This window comes from Hypanus sabinus, chromosome 10, assembly GCF_030144855.1.
Source record: "Hypanus sabinus isolate sHypSab1 chromosome 10, sHypSab1.hap1, whole genome shotgun sequence".
Classification (NCBI taxonomy): Eukaryota; Metazoa; Chordata; class Chondrichthyes; order Myliobatiformes; family Dasyatidae; genus Hypanus; species Hypanus sabinus.
The window spans coordinates 102,019,403-102,035,102 of record NC_082715.1 but is presented as its reverse complement, the minus strand read 5'-3'; the positions used below and the strand labels follow the sequence as shown (position 1 = coordinate 102,035,102).

The window sequence follows — 15,700 nt, the reverse complement described above, 5'->3', positions numbered from 1 at the left end:
TATGAGTTGCAAAGGCTACAAGGCTTAGAAACCCTGACTTGTCATTCCCCATCTCCAATTCAATTGAGCATTTAAATATAAAACAGTGCATTAAAACTTAACATAACCTCAAAAACCCACAAGCACTGCTCCCTGAAAAGACTATTCCTTTGCATTCTCTGTGTAAAGAGTGAGACCATATCCTTCCATTGTAAATACTCTTGTACAAACAAAACCCCAAATGAACGTAAGCATCCTGCTCTTGCATTCTAATTATTTTTATTGTAACTTTTGGGGCACAGAGTCAACTAAACCATAACTTCAAATTTCATTTGAAACTTTTTAAGTTCCCAGCCGCCCAACAGCAGTGAGACAAGCATAAGGCAATCACACGTCACTTTGTAATCTTGTCTAGCAAAAATCAATTTCCTTCAGTTTTTAAGTTGCCAACTGAAGTAACAAATTCGCCAGGAGAAAATTTCAGACTTCAATCAGTCTTTGTGCAACAAAGTATTTCCTAACTTCCTTACTGAGTAGTCATTTTGTAATGTCCCTGGTCATCAATTCCCCACCATGGATCAAGTCTATCTTGTTTTTCAAAATTCTTACAAAACACATCACTTCCAATGTTCTAGGGAATACAAACTTTGCTTGCAGAAAAAACAGAAATTGCCAGAAATATTCAGCAGCTGAGGCAGCTTCAATGAAAGAAATACAAATTTAATATTTCAGGTTAAGACTTTGTTCATTTATCTTGACACTAGCTGCCACTGATGTACAGGGAAATAAATGCTCCTTGGCTCATGAGAGGGAAGCAAATAAGAGGTAGACAATGCAAAAAGAGCAGCATGAAACCTGAACAGCAGAGAGAATATGTAAATAGGTACCATTACTAAAAGTAGAGTGTATGTCACAACAAGCCTCCCACAGATAATCTTTCACCGTTTTTTGTTTGGTTTTTGCTTCCATTAGGAACAAACTTGTAAGGAGGAGGATTATGGCCTTTGTTGATTTTATTCATTTTGTGACTTCCTATTGAATATGCTCTGGCTAGAGTTGTCAGTTCTCCAAAAATGTTTGGGTCTCTAGGATTCAAAGATTAATCCCTCGATGCACCCTAAGGGAAAGATTACTGAACTTCAGTGGTTTAGTTTTCCAAAACCAGCAATGAGATTCCGTTAAACTAAACACAGACCATGGTAGGAATAAAAACTACACAACAAGAGTTAGGAACAGTCAAATTACTACCTTATATTTTAGTTTTTGTGTTAAAATAAATTTAATTAAAATATTGAAGGAAACACTGTAAATACAACTATTTAATATCAGAATCAGAAACAGGTTTATTATCACCAGCATATGTTGTGAAATCTGTTAACTTAGCAGCAGTTCAATGCAATATAAGAGAAAAGAAAAATAAAATAATAATAATAAATAACCAATTTAATTACAGTATACGTATATTGAGTAGATTAAAAATCGTGCAAAAAACAGAAATAATATATACTTAAAAAGTGAGGTAGTGTTCATGGGTTCAATGTCAATTTAGGAATCGGATGGTAGAGGGGAAGAAGTTGTTCCTGAATCACTGAGTGTGTGCCTTTAGGCTTCTGTACCTCCTACCTGATGGTAACAGTGAGAAAAGGGCATGTCCTGGGTGCTGGGGGTCCTTAATAATGGACGCTGCCTTTCTGAGACACCGCTCCTTGAAGATGTCCTGGGTACTGTGGGCTAGTACCCAAGATGGAGTCAACTAAATTTACAACCCTCTGCAGCTTCTTTTGGTCCTGTGCAGTAGCACCCCCCCACCCCCATACCAGGGAGTGATGCAGCCTGTCAGAATGTTCTCCACGGTACAACTATAGAAGCTTTTGAGTGTATTTGCTGACATACCAAATCTCTTCAAACTCCTAATGAAGTATAGTCATTTGACTTACCTTCTTTATAACTGCATCAATATGTTAGGACCAGGTTAGGTCCTCAGAGATCTTGACACCCAGGAACTTGAAACTGCTCACTCTCTCCACTTCTGATCCCTCTATGAGGATTGGTATGTGCTCCTTCATCTTACCCCTCCTGAAGTCCACAATCAGCTCTTTTGTCTTACTAACGTTGAGTGCCAGGTTGTTGTTGCGACACCACTCCACTAGTTGGCATATCTCGCTCCTGTACGCCCTCTCGTCTCCATCTGAGCTTCTACCAACAATGGTTGTATCATCAGCAGATTTATAGATGGTATTTGAGCTATGCCCAGCCACACAGGCATGGGTATAGAGAGAGTACAGCAGTGGGCTAAGCACACACTCGAGGTGCATCAGGGGTCTCAAGATGGCGCTTATGGAGTAAACTGCTTTTGGCTTTGCTCCAAATCTTTTAAGTCTTTTTAACCTACAAACACCCCTTAAATGATCTTTTTTTACTTCTTCTAAAGGGGTTTAAACTTACAGAATTTTTCTTTTTAACTATTCGATCTATTTTCAACTCGCTGAAATGTCTAAAGTAAAAGAATCGAAACAGACGAAAGAACCGATAACTTTAGAAACTATTGTAAAGCTTATAGAAGATAAATTTGCAGGTCTGGAGAGAAAAATTACCGAACACCTTTTTGTGTTTGATGAGCGTTTAAAATCATCGAAGGAGAACTTAAAACACTTTCACTGGAACTACAAAAACAACAAGCAAGTATTTTGGTACTTGAAGAAGCCGCTCGTAAGAAAGAACATATTATCGAAACTTTGCAACAAGAGCAAGCTTCGACTTCTCAACAGATGGATCGTTATAAATCTAAAATTACTGATCTTGAAAATCGCTCTCGAAGACAAAATTTTCTGCTAATTGGGATTCCGGAAAAATTTGAGAACGGTGATCTTACCGTTGTCTTTTCTAAACTTCTAATGGATGTCTTCGGTTCAGAAGTTCTGGACTCTTCTCCAATAATCGATCGTGCTCACCGTGTCTCTCGCTATCATTCTGATTCAGATAAACCACGGCATGTAATTCTCCGGATCCATTACCCTCATATCAAAGAGCGACTGATTCAAGCCACTCGGAAAAAGGGTATGATTAACTTTCAAGAATTTAAATTTCGTATTTTGGAAGATTATAGTCCTGAAGTTTTAAGGGTAAGAATGGCTTTTAGACCGGTTATGTCTAAATTTCACCAGGAAGGCTACAAGCAAGCGCTGTTATTTCCAGCACATCTGAGAGTTACTTCTGAAGATGGAACTGTTTGGCTGTTTAAATCTCCAGCAGACGCTCAAAGTTTTCTGGAACAACGACACTATATCGGATTGACTAATGTAATAATTAGTCTATAAATTTCGATCTCTTACAGAATGATGGGGTTTTTTTTTAGGTATGGTTGACATGTATTTTTTATATATTGTAATAGTTCTCTTTTTTTTGGTTTATTCTGATTTTATTATTTTTTTATATTTTATTAATCTATTAACCTTGAAAATAACTGATTAGGGTTCCTTTTTTAAGTTTGTATAAGCTTTTTTATATTTTTAACATTTAAATATTAAGATTTTTAAAAAAAAAATAATAAAATGGCGTTTCTTCTTCCCGACAGACTCTAGTGCTCCGTTTTGATGAGTTGGAAAGTTTTAAACTCTCATTTAAAATACTAATTTAGTAGTATTTATTTATGGGTTTTATCAATTTAATTTTTAACCCTTTTATTATATATATATATATATATATATATATAAAATACTAATTTTATATTTTAACCTTTGTTATATTAACCCTTTCTTATAATATGGGTTGTTTGTATTTTTTTCAATTTTTTTTTGTCTGAGTTGCCGTCTTGAGACACGGGGGTAATTTTAGTATTAGATTGCCTGCTTGCCTCTTTTTGGCTTTTTTCCTGGGGTTTCGAGGGTGGAGGGAGGGGGATTTTTCTTTTTCTTTTTTCTCTTTTTGCTTGCTTTTTGCATAGTTTTATTTCATGGGCCTATATGAAACTACAAAAATAGTTGCAGTGCCTTGACTTCCGGTTTCTCCTTGAACTCACTTCCTTCTTCCGGGTTCATGAGTTCACTTTTTTTTTTAAACTTATGTGTTAACTGTAATATTGTCAATATGGATAGGATTATTAATTTTGTTTCTTGGAATACTAATGGTTTAAATCATCCGATCAAACGGAAAAAAATATTCAAAGTATTCCATAAAATGAATGCCAATGTTATTTTTGTGCAGGAGACTCATGTAAGGAAGGTGGATAGTCAATGTTTTTTTAGGTTTTGGAAGGGCCAACAGTATCACGCAAATTCGCAAGCCTAAGTAAGAGGTGTTTCTATTTTTATAGACTCATCAACTTCTTTTATACATCATGAAACAACTTCAGATCCACAAGGTAGACTTTTGCTTATTGCTGGTCTACTTTTTAATCAAAAAGTTGTTTTAGTTAACGTTTATGCTCCAAATACTGATTGTCCTGAATTTTTTAAATGCTTATTTACATCCTTTCCTAATCTGAATCAATATAGACTGATAATGGGTGGGGATTTTAACTGTTGTTTAAACCCTGTGATGGATAGATCCAAGCCTACCCAAACTCTTCCGAATAAATCGGCTTCTCTTATTAACTCTTTTATGATTGATTCAGCTATTTGTGAAATTTGGCGTTTTCTACACCCTAATGACAAAGAGTTTTCATACTTTTCCCATGTTTATCATAGTTACTCAAGAATTGATTACTTTTTCATTGATCACCATTTACTCACAGATGTTAATGATTGTAAATATGACTGTATTACCATATCTGATCATGCACCTCTGAAGTTATCGATTAAAATAACGGATTCATATATCAATGCTAAATTTTGGAGGTTTAATCCTATTTTATTGCAGGATTTAGACTTTGTTAACTTTATTAAACAACAAATTGATTTGTTTTTCTCAACAAATTCTACAGCAGAGAACTCTAGTGGAATTTTGTGAGATACTTTTAAAGCATATATTCGTGGACAGATTATTTCATACTCTGCTGGAGTTAGGAAACGAACTAATTCTAAAATATTAACATTAGTGGATAAAATCAAAGCAATTGATAAGATTTATTCAATGACCCCTAGTAAAGAACTTTATAAAGAAAGAGTGGAACTTCAAATGGAACATAGTTTATTATTATCCTCTTCGATTGAAAGTCAGTTAATTAAATCAAAAACTCAATTCTATATTCATGGAGGTAAGTCTGGTAAATTATTGGCTAACCAATTGAAAATTGTTTCGGATAAACGACAGATTACTAGAATTCGTAAACAAGATGGTACTCTGACGATTGACCACAAAGAGATAAATAGAGCCTTTCAAGATTTTTATAACTCCTTATATCAATCAGAATTCACTAAGGACTCTTCTATAATTTAAGGAAATTGAATATTCCAAAAGTAACTGTTGAGGATAATGTAATTTTAGATACAACTATTACAGAGTCTGAAATAGAAAAGGCTATTTTTTTAATGAATTCTGGTAAAGCTTCTGGTCCAGATGGTTTTCCTGTAGAATTTTTTAAATCTTTTTCTCCTATACTTTCTCCTTGGCTTTGTAAAATGTTTAAAGATGCATTAAGTGTAGGTAAATTACCACAATCTTTTTATGAAGCTTCTATTTCTTTAATTCTTAAAAAAGATAAAGACCCTACTGAATGTGCATCCTATTGGCCTATATCCTTATTAAATACGGATTTTAAGATTTTCAGTAAAATTTTGGCTATTAGATTAGAAAATATATTACCTCAAATTATTTCTGAAGATCAGACTGGATTTATTAAAAATCGCTATTCATCTTTTAACATTAGAAAATTAATTAATATTATTTATACTTCTTCATCTAAAATACCAGAATGTGTTATTTCTTTAGATGCCGAAAATGCATTTGACAGAGTTGAATGGCCATATTTATTTACTACAATGCAACAATTTAATTTTAGTTCAAAATTTATATCATGGATTAAATTAATATACCATAAACCTTTAGCTTCGGTTTTTACCAATAATCAAAGATCCCCTTTTTTTCAGCTATTTCGTGATACAAGGTTGCAATTTAAGTCCTTTACTATTTGACATTGCTTTAGAACTGTTGGCTATAGCTATTCGTGAATCACCTAATATTCTGGGTATTACCCGTAGGGAGAGGACGTATAAAGTATCATTATACGCTGATGATTTGTTATTATATATATCTGACCCTGAAAGATCTATCCCTGCTATTTCGTCTTTGCTTGCTCAATTTAGTAATTTTTCTGGTTATAAATTGAATTTTAACAAGAGTGAACTATTTCCATTAAATATGCAAGTTCCAATTTATAAACATTTACCATATAAAATTGTTACAGATTATTTTACTTATCTAGGTATTAAAATTACTAAAAAACAAAGATTTATTTAAGGTTAGCTTTTTACCTTTAATTGATCAAATTAAGCAACTTGCTATTAGGTGGTCTCCACTATCTTTGTCATTAGTTGGTAGAGTTAATGCTATTAAGATGATGATGCTACCTAAATTCTTATATTTATTTCAAGCATTACCAATTTTTATTCCTAAAGCTTTTTTTGATACTATTGACTCTAAAATATCCTCTTACTTGTGGCAGAACAAAAATCCTAGATTGGGTAAAAAATATTTACAGAAGCCTAAGAAGGAGGGCGGCTTGGCTTTACCAAACTTAAGATTTTACTATTGGGCAGTCAATATACGGTATTTAATATTCTGGACACAAGAATGGACTATAGCTACTTGCCCACAATGGGTAAATTTGGAATGTAAATCTGTGCAAGATTTTTCACTGATTTCAATCTTAGGATCTTCACTTCCTTTTTCTTTATTCAAATTGAATAAACAGATAACTAATCCTATAGTCAGATATACATTACAAATTTGGTTTCAATTTCGTAAATTTTTTGGTTTGAATAAATTTATTTTATCATGTCCTATAATATCTAATTATTTTTTTCAGCCTTCATCTATGGATCAAGCTTTTCTTTTATGGAAAACAAAAGGTATAACATGTTTTCGTGATCTGTTTCTGGATGATAACATTATGTCCTTTGAACAGCTATCTAATAAATATAATTTACCTAAAACCCATTTTTTTAGATATTTGCAAGTTAGAAATTTTTTGTATAATGAGTTACAGTCTTTTTCGAAAGAATGTCCATTGGATATTACAGATAGAATTTTAGCCCTTAATCCTTATCAAAAGGGTTTAGTAGCCATCATTTATAAGATGATCATGAATATACAGTTAGATGTATCAGAAAAAATTAAGAAGGAATGGCAAGAAGAGTTGCATTGTTCTATATCTACTGAGCAATGGGAAAAAATTTTATTATTGGTAAATTCGTCCTCTATTTGTGCTAAACATGCCCTAATACAATTTAAGGTTGTACATAGAGCTCATATGTCTAAGGATAAACTGGCTCGATTTTATTCTCATCTTAACTCAACCTGCGATAGATGTCATTCTGATGTTGCTTCATTGACTCATATGTTCTGGTCTTGTCCTTGTTTACAAAATTATTGGAAAGATATTTTCAGTATTATTTCATAGTCTTAAATATTAATTTTCAACTGCATCCTCTTACTGCAATTTTCGGTTTACCAATGACGGACAATAATCGTTTATCCGCTTCATCTCAATGAATGATTGCATTTGTTACATTAATGGCTAGAAGATCTATTTTATTGAATTGGAAAGAAATTAATCCCCCAACTGTATTTCAGTGGTTTTCTCAAACTATTTCTTGTTTGAGTTTAGAAAAAATTAGAAGTGTGGTTTTTGATCCTTCAGTTAAATTTGAAGAAACTTGGAGACCTTTTATTCAACATTTTCACATGAGTTGAATTGTCTTTTCCTAAACCTTACTTATATTATCCTTAATCAATTGGATGGAGGTTCGGAGTTATTGGCACTACTGTAAATGTACTTAATATTATTCAATGGCCCATGTTGGTTAGTGTTTTTTTTTTGCTTTTTTTTCTCTCTTTTTACTTCTTTGTTCATGAATGTTCTGAGTTTGAGAGGTTATATATTTTTATTATTACATATCTGAATGTCTATTTAAACTATTAATTATGTACTCTCAAACATTTTGTATTCATGTTTCATTTATGGAGAGAGAGCGAGAGAGAGAGAGAGAGAGAGAAAAGAGGTGCATCACTTTGATACATCAGCGAGGATGATATGTTATCACCAATCCGCACAAATTGTGATCTTCTGGTTAGGAAGTCGAGGATCCAGTTGCAGAGAAAGGTACAGAGGCCCAGGTTCTGCAACTTCTCAATCAGGATTGTGGGAATGATGGTATTAAATGCTGAGCTAAGGTCGATGAACAGCACCCTGACAGAGGTGTTTGTGTTGTCCAGGTGGTCTAAGGCCATGTGAAGAGCCATTGAGATTGTGTCTGCCGTTGACCTATTGTGGCGGTAGGCAAATTGCAGTGGGTCCAGGTTCTTGCTGTGGTAGGAGTTCAGTCTAGTTATGACCAACCTCTCAAAGCATTTCATCACTGTAGATGCAAGTGCTACCGGGTGATAGTCATTAAGACAGCTCACATTATTCTGCTTGGGCTCAGGTATAATTGTTGCCTTTTTGAAGTGGGAACTACACCTGTAGCAGTGAGAAGTTGAAAATGTCTTTGAATACTCCCGCCAGCTGGTTGGCATGGGGTTTCAGAGCCTTACCAGGTACTCCACTGGGACCTTCCACCTTGCCAGGTTTCACCTCTTTAAAGACAGCCTAACATTGGCCTCTGAGACAGAGATCAGGGGTCATCAAGTGCAGCTGGAATCTTTACAGCTGTAATTATATTCTCCCTTTCAAAGCTGGCATAGAAGGCATTGCTTCACTACCAGATGAACTCATCATTGCTATTCATGCTATTGGATTTTGCTTTGTAGGAAATAATGTCTTGCAAACACTGCCAGAGTGTTGTACACCCGATGTCACCTCCAACCTTATTCAAGATTGGCTCTTCACCCCTGAAATAGCCCTCCACAAATCATACCTGGTTTTCTGGTACAGATTTGGGTCACTAGATTTGAATGCCGCAGATCTAGCCTTCAGTAGACAATGTACCTCCTGGTTCGTCCATGGCTTTTGGCTTGGGAATGTACAGTAAGTCTTTGTAGGGACACACTCATCCACAAAGGTTTTAATGAATACAACTATTTAGTAAATGTTGCAATATAAAGATATCTTTGTTCCTACAATTCCAGCATCTTGGACATCTCCAAATTTAATCAATTGACAGCTTTGTCATCAGGTTCTCTCCTCTGAAGGAATATACTTTAAAATCTATTACTTTGACTAAGGTCATGTAGCCTAATATTTTCTAGAATGATGTGGTGTTTATTTTTATTTGATGATATTACAGCTGGCCAAGAAGCATCTATGGAAAAAAGTACAGTTGATATTTCGGGCCAGAACCCTTCAGCAGGACAGAGATAATGGTTTTAGCCTGAAAAATCAACTGTACTTCTTTCCACAGATGCTGCCTGGCCTGCTGAGTTCCTCCAGCATTTTGTGTGTGTTCCTTGGATTTTCAGCATCTGCAGATTTTCTCTTGCTTGTGATTTCCTCATGTTCTCCTTAAACTTCTCACCTTTCACCCTTAACCCATAACCTCAGGTTGTAGTCCTACCGAACCTCAGTGGAAAAAGCCTGCTTGCACTTACCCTATCTCTACCCCTCATAATTTTGTATATTTCTATCAAATCTTCCTTCATTCTTCCAAGGAATGTTCCAAGGAATAAAGTCCTAAACTATTCAATCTTTCCTTATAACAGAGGTCCTCCAGTCTCAGCAACATCCTTGTAAATTTTCTCTGTACTCTTTCAACCTTATTACATCTTTCCTGTAGGGCATGGCAAAAACTGCACACAATACTCTATATTCGGTCGAACCAATGTCTTATACAACTCCTGTACACCCTAATTTGCCTCAAGACAGCATACACCGTCTCCGTTACCCCGCCACAGCTTTCCCTCATTTCTAGAGACTCTGTGTCCATCTTCTCAGTAAATACAGATGCAAAAAAATCCATTTAAGATCTCCCCCATCTTTTTTGGGCTCCCTGCACAGACGACTGGACCATAAGACGGTAAGACAAAGGAGCAGAAGTCGGCCATTTGGCCCATTGAGTCTGCTCCACCATTTCATCATGAGCTGATCCAATCTCCCCTTTAGCCTCATTCCCCCGCCTTCTCACCATAACCTTTGATGCCCTGACTACTCAGATACCTATCAATCTCTGCCTTAAATACACCCAATGACTTGGCCTCCACTGCTGCCCGTGGCAACAAATTCTATAGATTCACCACCCTCTGGCTAAAATTTTTTTTTCGCATCTCTGTTCTGAATGGGCGCCCTTCAATCCTCCAGTCATGTCCTCTCGCACTAGACTCCCCCACCATGGGAAACAACTTTGCCACATCCACTCTGTCCATCCCTTTCAATTCAAAATGTTTCTATGACTATTCTGATCTGCTCGAGGACCAATTTTGTCCTTTACAATTCTTTTGCTCTTAACGTATCTGTAGAATCCCTTAGGATTTTCCTTCACTTCATCTACTAGGGCACGGTCATGCCTTCTTTTAGCCCTCCTGATTTCTTTCTTAGGTGGTCACTTGCATTTCTTGAATTCCATAAAATCTCTCATTTGTATCTACCTGCAATGCACCCCATCTTTTTCTAAACCAGGGCCTCAAAATTTCTTGAAAACCAAGGCTCTCTAAACCTGTTATCTTTACATTTTATTCCAACAGGCACATACAAGCTTTCACTTTTGAAGGGCTCACACTTACTAAGTACACCTTTGCCAGAAAACAGCCTTGTCCCTATCCACACTTGCCAGATCCTTTCTGATACTATCAAATTTGGCCTTTCTCCAATTTAGAATCTCAACCCGCAGACCAGACCTATCTTTTGCCATATTTATTTTGAAATTAATGACATTATGATTACTAGATGCAAAGTGTTCCCTCCACAAACCTCTGTCACCTGCTCTGTCTCATTCCCTCATTGCAGATCAAGTAACACACACTCTCTTGTTGGAACTTCAATGTACTGATTGAGGAAACTTTCCTGAAAGCATTTGACAAACTCTATCCCATCTAGTCCTTTTACAGTATGGCAGTCCCAGTTGATAAGTGGAAAGTTAAAATCACCCCCTCACAACCTTATGTTTGTTGCAACAGTGGGCAATCTCTCCAGAAATTTATTCCTCTAAATCCCGTGGACTGTTGAGTGGTCAATACTATAGCCCATTAACTTGGTCATACTTTCCTTATTTCTCAGTTTCACCTGTAAAGCCTCACTAGATAAGTTCTCCAGTCTGTCCTGACTGAGCACTGCCGTGACATTTTCCCCGACTAGTAATGCCACCCCTCCCCCTTTAATCCCTCCCGCTCTGTCACAACGAAAACAATGAAACCTCAGAAAACTGACCTGCCCCTCCTGCAAGCATGTCTCACTAATGGCTATAATACCCTAATTCAATGTGTTAATCCATGTCCAGAGCTCATCTCCTTTCCTATAATACTTCTGGATTGAAAGTACACAAACACCTTTTCCTTGTAGGATCTTGATCCAGGATTTAACTATCTAACAGCAGCATAGACCTGCTTTCAGTACAAAGTCTGCAGCACTCCAAGATAGTAATACACCACCATATTTTGAAGGAAAATTAGGGATGGGCATTTAACACCAGCACTGTCAGGATGGCACATATCCTGTATTGAAACTATTCTTAAAAATCTCCATAGCTTATAGAGCTAAGGAAGATTACAGGGATAAGAAGGGACAAGACCACAGAGGAACTAAAAACAATTGTAAGAGTCTGGAACTAACAAGGCACCAAAATAGTCAGAAAGTGCAAGAGTAATGGGTGTGAGTATCAGAGTTGTGGATGACAACTGCATTTATACTAATAATATAAAGAGTATTTAATATAAAATTTACTGGTCATGATCTGTTTAACAGTTATAGTCCATCAATGAAAGTACTAAAAACGTTCTTTGAGAACACACAAGTATTTTAGAAAAATAATGAGTCAAAATGATTGGCGGTTTGCACACACAATGAGTTGCTATCCAGGGAACTACATTAATGTCTGTTGAAACACCAAATTAAGACCCTGCTCTGAAGCATATGGAAAAAGTTTGTGACAACACCAGTGAACAGAAACTCTTTCATAAGCACTTGGACACCAGCTGCAGCTCTGCTTCAGGTATTTGATTAAAAGAATTTCCAGTGTCTAGGCAACACAGAAAAGTTTTGAATGAATTCAGATCTTTTACGAAGCATTCAAGGCTTCTGCTGTTTAAGACCGAGCCCTGGCATTCATCACAGCAAATGCTGCCCACAGTTTCAAAGCAGCAACTGCACCCAAAACTTTTCTCCCTTTAATGATTCAATGACCTTGTTAGCTAATGTAATATTGCATTTAGTCTCTTTTTTATTTGATTGGATTTTTTTATTAAAATGACTACACATTATTTATACTTTACTGAATAGTGACTAGAATTCTATTCTTGGCAAACCGGACTGTGATACTGTTGGTTATCACAAGCTATTATTTTCAGCATTACAGTAGCATTAATCCAGTTCAATGATATGTTGCCTTGAGGGAATGCTATTGTGCAAAATTAAACTCTAGGCCACACGTTAACCATGACATACTTTCAGGGATGAAAGATTTTATGGAGTGTCACAAAAGAGAAAAGAAAAATAGAGAGACTCGGAGATTTTGAGTGAGAATTCCAGAGCTTAGAGGAGTTAGCAGCTAAAGACTAGGCTCCCAGTGGGAAATAATTTTTGCTTCAACATTGGAGGACATCTTAGAGGACTGCAGGACTGAATATGATTACAATGATAAGGAGTGGAGAGGACTGAATGGATTAGTTAGCTGCGAGTTTAGGGAGGTTGAGTGAATGAAACCGGGTCATAAAATGATCACTATGTAGCAGAGTCTGGACAATCAGTGAGGGAGGGTTGGGGGGGGGGGGGATGGAGGGGGAGAACGGGCAAACGGAGAGGAGAGATGCATTGAAATAATCAAGACTGAAGACTGCAATTGCAAAGTATCAGGGTTTTACTGGCAAATGAGCTAAAGAAAGAACAGATTGGTTTAATGAAAGTGGTTGGAAACTCAAGTCTCTGTTATTTATAATCATAACTGGTGAGGGTATATATCAACCTCAGTTAGTCACCAGGTGAGGGATGACATCAGTAGCATAGAAAAAACATAGAAACATAGAAAACCTACAGCACAAAACAGGCCCTTCCGCCCACAAAGTTGTGCCGAACATGTCCCTATCTTAGAAAATACTAGGCTTAGCTATAGCCCTCTATTTTTCTAAGCTCCATGTACCTATCCAAAAAGTCTCTTAAAAGACCCTATCGTATTCACCTCCACCACCGTTGTCGGCAGCCCATTCTACGCACTCACCACTCTATGAGTAAAAAACTTACCCCTGACATCTCCTCTGTACCTACTCTCCAGCACCTTAAACCTGTGTCCTCCTGTAGCAACAATTTCAGCCCTGAGAAAAAGCCTCTGATTATCCATACAATCAATGCCTCTCATCATCTTATACACCTCTATCAGGTCACCTGTCATCCTCTGTCACTCCAAGGAGAAAAGCCCAGTTCACTCAACCTATTCTCATAAGGCATGCTCCCCAATCCAGGCAACATCCTTGTAAATCTCCTCTGCACCCTTTCTATGTCTTCCACATCCTTCCTGTAGTGAGGCGACCAGAAATGAGCACAGTTCTCCAAGTGGGGTCTGACCAGGGTCCTATATAGCTGCAACATTACCTCTCGGTTCTAAATTCAATTCCACGATTGATGAAGGCCAATACACCATACGCCTTCTTAACCACAGAGTCAACCTGCGCAGCTGCTTTGAGCATCCTATGGACTCAGGCCCCAAGATCCCTCTGATCCTCCACACTGCCAAGAGTCTTACCATTAATGCTATATTCTGCCATCATATTTGACCTATCAAAATGAACCACTTCACACTTATCTGGGTTGAACTCCATCTGCCACTTCTCAGCCTAGCTTTGCATTCTATCAATGACCCACTGTAACCTCTGACAGCCCTCCACACTATCCACAACACCTCCACTCTTTCTGCCATCAGCAAACTTACTAACCCATCCCTCCACTTCCTCATCCAGGTCACTTATAAAAATCACAAAGAATAAGGGTCCCAGAACAGATCCCTGAGGCACCGAACTCCATGCAGAATATGACCCGTCTACAACCACTCTTTGCCTTCTGTGGGCAAGCCAGTCCTGGATCCACAAAGCAATGTCTCCTTAGAGAAGGAATTGAGTTTTTGTCTTGAATTTAGAGGAACGCCATTGGAGCTCCCATTGACTGGAGGAAGTACCTCTTAATCCAGAAATGGATGCTGGGTTAGTAGTCTGACAATTTAAACAGTGTGGAGAGATACAGAGAGATAGGTCTAGATGTGTTTTCTGATGCTGCTGCTAAGGAACACAATGTAGAGGCGAAATGGGTCAGAGATAAATATCAATGCACACCAGAGATAACAGCATAGGACTGGGCAGTGAAGCTATTGCAAGCATTTTCTGATTCTAGCTGGGTAGAAACTCACATCTAATGGCAGCAAAATGGTGGCCACAGCATTGTACCTAGTTAGTCTTCCTAAAAGGGAATTAAAGTGAGGCTAACAACTTGTTCACATAAAAAGGTCCATAGAAACAACCCAGAAGTTGAATTGATAATTGGAAAGGGACTTTGATTTAATGCTAGTCTCTTCTGCTATTATACAAATAACAGAAAATCAAACCATTTAACTCCATAAATAAGAACATGTCTTCTGCTACAGATATATTAAAGCTTGTCTCTAACAATTCACATTGTTTGTGAGATGTGCCAAGAAGAATGCAACAGTGATATTCTGGTAGAAATCACTAAGTTAATATCATTCTGCATATTCACATAACTATAGTTATACTTTTTCATATATTGAAAGTAATGCATCTCTGTCGATAATCAAGTACACCCATTTTGCTGAACATTCATAAAAACCATGAAGTATCTTAAAAGTGAATCAAAAATAAAGAAATTTTCAATTCTAATTTCTGCAAGTGAAGTGCAATTTCAAATCGGGAATGTTCATACTTTTTCTGAGAGTAATCTGTTAAAAGTCAAGCTCTGTGTCTGGGGGTTAACAATGCCACTTAGTATATAGGAGAAATGAGTGACTAATCTGAAGCATCCAAGTTAGACAATGGAGAAACAGACACACAGGCAAGCACACAAACACTTGATGCTGTTACCTTGGTGACAGCGATTCTGGCCCCCTTGTTGATGAGCTGCACAACATTCTCCGTCTGGCCTTTGTGTGCAGCTATGAGAAGCCGTTCTGAAAGCTGAGCAACTGCATCCCTCTGGCTCATGAATTAGTAAAGAAGGTGCTCAGGGCAACCAACGCACAGGTTTTGACTGTGAAGAAAAATGCAATTCGTGCCCACTGAACTCCTGGGATTTTCTTTAGGATGTAACGAAACCTCCGAACTGGCTCTCCTTTGATGTAGGTGGTTTTGTAACATGGACAAACACGATATCTTCACGAACATTCAATGTAACTTGTTCCGTATGTCACAGGATTGGTTCTGCACCAGGATCATCGTCCCTTCAAACTGTGAAATGGAATATGGAAGAGTTCATGAATCA

General features: G+C 37.1%; 1 protein-coding gene across 12 annotated transcripts in view; it reads right to left on the bottom strand.

Annotated features, from left to right (window-relative positions):
- The window catches only part of ankrd6b (ankyrin repeat domain 6b), a 186,073-nt gene that overhangs the window by 62,468 nt on the left and 107,905 nt on the right, over positions 1–15,700 (bottom strand). For 9 of the 12 annotated variants that reach the window (XM_059982406.1, XM_059982405.1, XM_059982404.1 and 6 more), the window contains one exon: positions 15,304–15,666. The exons of the other annotated variants lie outside the window; for them this stretch is intronic. In XM_059982406.1, coding sequence (XP_059838389.1) covers positions 15,304–15,423 — 120 coding nt within the window. In that variant the 5' untranslated portion in view covers positions 15,424–15,666. The remainder of the gene's footprint in view (positions 1–15,303; positions 15,667–15,700) is intronic. 12 annotated transcript variants of the gene reach the window in all.